Source organism: Prorops nasuta, unplaced genomic scaffold, assembly GCF_024137725.1.
Source record: "Prorops nasuta isolate Cenicafe-Biocafe unplaced genomic scaffold, Cenicafe_Pnas_1.2 PNAS00110, whole genome shotgun sequence".
Classification (NCBI taxonomy): Eukaryota; Metazoa; Arthropoda; class Insecta; order Hymenoptera; family Bethylidae; genus Prorops; species Prorops nasuta.
The window spans coordinates 127,427-135,513 of NW_027116907.1; the positions used below are offsets into that span (position 1 = coordinate 127,427).

Here is an 8,087-nt window from a genome sequence, read left to right on the forward strand (position 1 = left end):
CTCCGTCTGCCATCGACACGGCCACCACCACCCACCCTGCCTACCGTCCATGCACGTAACGCTCATCCTCCTCCTCGCGTCTCACCCAGCCTTCCTACTCCCCCGAGACAATCAATTCCAATCCTACGAGAGAATCACTTTTAAATCTTACTACCTCCTACAGTCACTCTCCCCCCACCTCCGTCTCTCTTACCTGAACCCTCCAACCCGTGTCTTATAGACGACAGACGGACATCCGTACATTCCTGTGAATAACAATGCTGCAAACATCTGTTTCCAACTGTTGAGAGACGCGCCGCGTCTATCGTGCTCCTTCCAAGAGTCTCCTGCTTTTCACATTTTTTCCTCATCGAGATCCTTCGAAGGTAATCGATCGCTGGCAGGATCTACCGGAGAACAGCTGGAGAGCCGCGTTACGCGGATGAGATAAAAATGCTTGAAATGAGAATTTTGTTTGACTTTGTGTTTTTCTTATTTTTTTCTTTTTTTTTTTTTTTTTTTTTTCTCGCAAGACCTCTTTACATTTATTTCTCTCAGCCTGGAGCGATAATAACATCAGCGTTACCGGTGGTAAATAACGGTAATGAAAATAAGAATTTTAGTTTGTAACGATCGTACACCACTCTAACCGCATTAATATATATATATATATATATATATATATATAATCATGTATGTATATTGTATATTATATATAATAACAGAGCGCGCGCGCGCTATGTACACAACCACAATATAGACGCTTATGTAAAATAAATGGTACAAGACATTTTACACAATGATCGATTCACAAGTTTGAAATACGCATTCGATATATGTATATATATATATATATATACTATTTGTAACAATTTCCATTTCTCTCCTCCCCCTGTTTCATCGCGAGAGACGGCATCTTTCTTCTCGAGAGGTGTGTCCCTCGAGCACGTATCGTAGACTCGCCACTAACATTCCCTCTCGATTCTCCGCTGGAAAATCTGTGGCGCGCGTACATACACCGCGATGAATACATGGAGTAATAAATATTTGTCTACGTATCGTGCGCACGTTTCGCGTAGCTAAGAATAATCGAAGCCTAGAGCTCTCGCACTCTCCGCATCAGCCACATTTATCGAGATTGTTCCTTCCATTCAACAGGGAGAAGAAACTCGTAGTTTCTCCTGCATGTATATAGAGGGATTAAAAATAAAGGAAACGCACGCTATTGAAATTTTACCGAGAGAATCCTCGAACGAACGATCATGCTGTAGAAAATTCCAAAGGATTTTGATGCCAGAGCAGAAGAGGTTCTTCCGGTCCACTGTATATGCGCACATATATATATACACGTGTATAGAGTGGTGGTTTTGAAACGCTCAGCTTGGAATATCGATAGGCCCGCGAGGATATATATAAGTACCTCTTATAATATATATATATATATATCTGTCACCAATAAAATTATTCTACGTAGATATAGTATATAAGATTCGTAAGAGTTCTGTACAAAAGCAAATTTGGAGAAGGTCGTTGCTGTACAAAGACGATTGTTGCCCGCTCGATTCGCAGCCAACATAGCTTACAATTAGATCGAATTCGTGTATATTACAGTATTTACCATTAACCCTAATCTTTCCTCACGAGCACGCACTGTGTCTCGGACTTTAATTTCAGCCAGCTTCTCGTCGCGCAGTCCTCTGTACAGGCCGCTACACAAAATTACTGGCAAGCGACTAAGACGATCCGAGGAGAATTCACAAATGAGAATTATGCACTTGCTTAAGTTTACCCATTGGTTTGATTACGTAACTATCCTTATCTCGCAATATTTATCTTTAAATCCTGCGTATTATGCCACACGGAGCTTCTTCTATGTACACATTCTCAGCTCCATCTTGAGGGAGAGATTTGAAATCAGCAGCGCAGGGGCTGTTATATAGGGGCTGAACGTCGATCAAGGAAATTCCACGTGATAAATAATCCTCGAGATATCCTGGAAGCCGCGTTAAGATGGACGAGGCTCCTTCGCGCGCGACCACTTGCGGAATCGTGCGTGCGAGCAAATGGACCACGAGGTCAAAGCTATATGTATAACACACACAACGCGGTAGCGACAAAGAAGGAAAGAAAGCAAAGTATTTCACGGTGTGAGAACCGAAGGATGGAAAATTTCTCTTCGACAATCACTGTATAATCTGTCTCGCGAGCTTCGTCACACACGATGACGCGCGTCCGCGTGCGATGCCGCCGCCACCCCCCCCCCCCCCCCCTCCCCTCCCCCTCGCGTTTGTAATTTATCCAAAGGCACTGAAAATCGCCCTGTGTACGCCTCTCGTCGTCGTCGTCGTCGTGCAAATGTAGCGCCGCTTCTCCGCGACGGTTACGCAAGCACAGCTTTACGCAATATATTCACCTACCTGCAGGGTAGATTGGATAATTGCCCCGAGTTCTATCCGCGCGCAGCAGCGCAGAGAATTTTCAGTATTTGCTGCAGTTTAACCGAGTTAAAACTGAATGGAAAGACCCATTGATCGTTGCTGATATAATGGAGAATGAAATGGACGCGTTATTGGCAAACTCGTCACAGAGGATTATTCGCGATTCTCGCTAGCTCCAAGAACATTATCATTATCGTTATCATTATTATTATATCGGAGATGCGCGGCCAAAAGAAGTTCTACCGCTCGTCGCATCCTCCTTCCCATTCACCGTCGCCGTTCATCCGGCCATGCAACGGGTACATCCATTCTGCGGAATAGCTTCAGTTTTCGATAAACTACGCACAAACACACACACACACACACACACACTGGTATAAAGACAAGAAGTAAAGCAGAAGAAGAAAAGGATCGAGGAACGCGCGGAGAAAGAAGCTATTCGCTCTCGGATGACTGGTGGGAGGAGGCTGTTCGATCGTTTCGGCTGTTGCTCTCGGTGGCGGCAGCTTCGATCACTTCGAATTCTTCGGTTGTCGAGGAGTCTGCCGGTGTTCCTCCCCCTCCCCCTCCCTGCTGACCAATTTGCTCGCTACTCGACGACGAGGTCTCGTTGCTGGTGCTGCTGCTCGAGCCTCCTCCTCCTCCTCCTCCTCCTGCTGCTGCTGCTGCTGCTTCCGATGCACCTTGGGATGTACTTTCGGTCTCTGAACGATACAAGAAACCTCTCCTTGTAAATATGCATAAAGAGAGAGAGAGAAAGACGAGCATAGTCTAAATTACGCGAAGGATTCTCACCGAGGGAAGAGGAACTGGTCGACGCTCGGGCCTCCGAAGCGGGTGTACTCGACTCCTCCGGCCTCCTCGTCGATTCCGATTGCCGTACGATCTGCAAGAGTTGACTTATGTTCGGTGGATTCGTCGAGAATGGCCTACTGGGTTGCCACTGTTGGGCCCTTGGTCCGGCTGCTGCCTGTTGACCATGATTCCTGAAGAGAAGCTGCTGTAGTTGCGCCTGCTGAAGAATCGCTGGCAACTCGTAATGGTGGAAAAAGTACAGCATCGAGTGCTACGACCAGAGAAGGCACACACAATAAACAATTTTATCCCTATACATTTCTCCTTTTTATCTTTATTATTCTTATCGCTATCAGGAAAAATGGCAATTTTAATGCAGACCCGATATGCGCGCGCCACTTGAGAGCTGGGGCAAATTGTTGAAATCTCATTCGGTTTACGCGGCCACATACGCGCTTACGGTAAATATGTAGAGAGAGAGAGAGGAAGACAAAGAGGGATTATAGAAGGCCGATCGCGCACGCACGCGCGCGTGCGGTGGATAAAATCCGCTACGAGTTACGAGACACAAAAGGGCCGCTGACACACAACGAATTTACCAAATTTCCATATAGATTTACTGGACGGCCTCTCTCCCTCTCTCTCTTCCATACGTGTACACACCCGCACACTCTTGCCTTCCTTAGTCCCTACACTTTATTTCACGTCCGAAAGATCTCTGGCAACGAGAGAGAAGTTAGGAAGTAGTATGCAATTTTCCAAAGAGAACTAACCCCAACTGGAAATCCCTCCTCCTATAATTTCTCCATCTCGCATACATGCTGCACGCGACAAATCCAACTAGGGGATTTTTACATTTTCACCTGTTGATGCAAAAATCATTTCATGCGCGGACGAGAGAAAAATCGACGTACGAAGATTTCAACGAGTTTCGAGTAATGCGCGCGTGCACAGATATATGTGTATATATATACCGAAAGCCGCGAGGGTCTTGGAGAGGAAAAATGAAAGATCCGGAGGGAGGAGAGGGGCTAAGGAAGTTTTTCTCAATCGTACCGTAAAATGAAATGCGTAAGCTTGGAACTATTGGCCATTATTTGACTTTCTAAGAGGGAGAGTAGCCAATAGCCATTTGGTTCACGTCGTCCACAGAACCGTCTAGAGATCTAGAGAGAGAGAGAGAGAGAGAGATATCTATTTTCCATATTCTCTGAATGTACCCCCCGTGAACAGCCACTACTCGGATATTCGATATTCGATATTTTCCTTTTCCGTCTGCTCCACTCTCCCCCTCTGTCACTCTATCCACCGTCCTTCTATCTCAACTCTCATCTTCACCACTATATATAGGTATACTATATATATATATATATATAGAGAGTGCCAGGTCTATTCGTCTCTATTGACGCATCTATTTCTCAAACAACTATAAGAGACACTAGCTCGGATTAATCGTTCCTCCTGCAACAATCAATTTCGTGCTAGCTGTATATAACTATAGAGATTTGCCGAGTGTTTTCGGGGGGCGGGGGGGGGGGGGGGGGGGGAGAGATGTGCAGAGGCAGAGCATTCTCCATATGCATGTATGTGTGTAGCGCGCACAGCGGAAGTTGATCGGTTGGACAAATTGGGTCGTATCGGTCATCCGGGATAGCAAGAATAATTGGTGGGTTGGATAACGGGATTAGGAATTTACGCGACGGCTGCGTAGAGAGGGAGGGGGATCGAGATTCGCGAGAGCCCGCTGTGGGGCTCTTGTTGTTGGTGCCTCGCCTCGGAGAAAATCTGCACAGGCTATTCGGTTCAATCGCGTCGCTCCTTCTTTCTCCAGGGGAGGCTATGGTAGGGGCTGGTCAGAGTGAGAGAGGGGGGAGGGAGAGGCAATTGGATCGAGGCCCGCGGCGTCACTTGCGCGAGAGCATCGATGATTACACGCCGCGAGACACCGATATATATATATATATATATATATATACATGTGTATGTGTGACTCTGTGCTGCGAAAATCCAATTTTATCCTATAACCTGTACGAAATAGAATCTAGCTTCACTGGTATATGCACATACATATGCCTGCACACGGAGGCGAGAGAGAGAGAGAGAGAGAGAGAGAGAGTGGCAGGCTGTGTGTGCAAGCGGGCCAAACTCCGAAGGAAAAACTGGCGGCGTATCCCGCGCAAGAAACTTGCACTCGAAGCGCAAAATCCTTTCCTACCTGTTGCTGTGTGTTGCAACGAATTATTGTTTCGTTACAAGAGAGTCTCTCTCTCTCTCTCTCTCTCTCTCCCTCTCTGTCATTGACATCCCTGTATAGGAATATTCCGAGGATAATATGCTGCTGACAGGCAAGAAAATCGATGCAATGGGAATAATTTGAAACGCTCGGTAGAATGGAGCCAGCCACGTGAGCGGACAGCGTATTTCCTCGATAATTTTCAAGAATTCAACAGTTTTGGTTGGTTTGCTTCTCGTGGGACAAACCGAGCTGCTCATCACTGATAATTTATATACATATATATGGAAGAGCTTGAAGAGAGAACCCCAACGATGCTTCTACTCGGTTTATAGTGTAGATAAAATTCGATGGAATTATACTGCATTAAAAAGAAATAAACATACAAATGCTGAATGCATATATACAAGGTATCCCATTGCAGGAACGATGGCCGTGCCAATAATACCATCGGATAGTGGACGAAAATCTAAGTAAAAAAGTTTTGTAAAAACTTTTCTGCTAGCACTTTTGCTTCAAAATTTATTTGCAATTAATTAAGATTATCCATTACAGTAGTCTTTCTTAACCGTTTGGCTACTGACGTATTTCTTCGGACATATGCCAAAACTGCGGCACTAATTGCGTGTATGTATGGGGAAATATGTAAAACAATTTTCATACAATAAACTCACTAGAGCGCGATAGCGCTCCTCAGCGCTCAGTCAAACGGTTAAAGAGGAAGATTGTTTTGGTCGCGCGCATCATAAAAGGCCAAAAATACTAAGATTCCGTGAATTAGAATACTAAGAAAGACACAAAGCCAAACATCCACTCGAGACTATTCGAGTGGTTCAAGGCCGATCGGCAGCTTCGAGTGCGAGCGCCATAAAAACAATCAAAACATAAACACAAGGCTCAAGTAGATGTTTGGCTTTGTGTTTTTTCTTGGTATTCTAATTCGCAGAATCTTTCTGGCCTCGCGTAACGCGACCAAAACAATCTTCCTCTTTAAAAAAGGAACTACTATAATCGATAATCTTTAATTGCAAATAACTTTTTAACCAAGGGTGCTAGGAAAAAAGTCTTTGCAACTCTTTTACCGAGATTTTTCTCAACTATTCCATGGTATTATTGGCGCATGGCCATCGTTCGTGGGGGACACTCTGTATATAATACTCTCTGGATGTATAACATTTTTCGTAACAGTTTGCTCTTAAAACTTGGTTCACAATCGTGATTTACGGAAAATAGCATCTCGTTGATAATCGACGAGGAGATTGATGAAAAAAAGGAAGAAAACTGCAGTGTTTCTCAAAGGCTATGTACGAAAATCGATGCAAAGTTTTTCTTAGAGAAAGAGAGAGAGAGAGTGTGTGTCACGTGACCACAGCAATATTCTCTTCGGACAGAGTTATTAGGAAGAATGAAAATTGTGTTTCTGTTGGTTCGGGAGGAGAGTTTGCTGGGTGGTGGTGGGGGGGGGGGGGGGGGGGGGGGGGGGGGGGAGGGAGGAGAGGCTCTCGCAGCTCTCCTCATTAATAATTGGCAGGTGAGATTGGTTCGAGAGGGGTGGGACGCGCGGGGGATGCACTGATTTTCCGACTTCCGTTTCCTTCCTGCCTCGTCATAATACTTTTCCACTTTTCAAATAACTTTCCGCCTCTCTCGTCGTTATTCCGCGAGATCATTCCCCTGCCCCTTGCCACGAAACTCGTTGATATTCCAGGGATTAACATGCAGCTGCTCTACAAAAAACTATACATATACGGGCGTATGAATATATCTATATATATATATGTAGACTTACCTGAATAAAGAGCCACGACGTGACGAGTGCCAAGCCACTGTACTGTCCATTGAATCGATAGTGGTAAGCGTAGAAGGAGAAGTGGTACAGGTAGAAAAATCTGTGAAACAGACGAAAAGAAACGATCGGTTGGAGGAAGAGAGGCTATACACGGGTGTACATACGTAGATATAGACGCGCGTCAAGTCTCTGGTTAAAAGTTGAGAAGAGGGAAGAAGAAGAAGGGTAAGTCGGAGGAATCTTATGTTATATTCAATGAATTCAGAATGCGTTTCGAGAGAGTCTCCGGTTGCTCTTTATCCGGAGTTTGGTCTCCCCCCCCCCCCCCCCACCTCCTCTCGTCCCCACGTACAGCAAAGTCGCCCATACGAATGGTCTTCGTGGTCGGTAAGTCGCGTCGCGCTTCCCGGTTCTCGCCGCTGCAGTAGGAGGAGGAGGGATACTTTGGACGCGCGACGTAGCCGGAATATCAAAAACATCTCCGACTCGCCGTCACTTTTCAAACAGTCGCCGCCGCCGCCGCGTGCTCTGACATTCGTCACTCGATCGCTTCGCTTTTCCCTCGCATTCTCCCATTGGTCCTGCGATAGGCCAGAGAACGTCCACGTAAATCTGTCGTAGGATCGAAAAATCTCGCCGGCTCGAAACGGGAAAAAGTAGACCCTGAAGAGTGCGGCTGTACCGAGAAGTGCACTCCCCCCCCCCCCCCCCCACCAACCTCCACTCACCATCCCCCTCTGGACATTGTAAATCTTCAATTTTTCCCCCATTTCTCCATTTCTCCCGTCCCTGCGCAACGTGCCTCGTCGATGCTGAACCTTGAGAAAAAATGCTACAGGGAGAAAGAAAAGTA

The 8,087-nt window shown here is 46.0% G+C and overlaps 1 protein-coding gene across 1 annotated transcript; it reads right to left on the reverse strand.

Annotated features, from left to right (window-relative positions):
* Nucleotides 1–31: 31 nt before the first annotated feature.
* Nucleotides 32–8,004, reverse strand: LOC136784976 (uncharacterized). Its single transcript, XM_066745952.1, has 5 exons — nt 7,963–8,004; nt 7,604–7,815; nt 7,235–7,334; nt 3,213–3,483; nt 32–3,121 (listed from the first exon to the last, which is right to left on the reverse strand). The coding sequence occupies exons 1-5, from the start codon at nt 8,002–8,004 to the stop codon at nt 2,853–2,855; spliced, it is 894 nt and encodes a 297-aa protein (XP_066602049.1). The 3' UTR covers nt 32–2,852.
* Between the last annotated feature and the right edge of the window lie 83 nt (nt 8,005–8,087).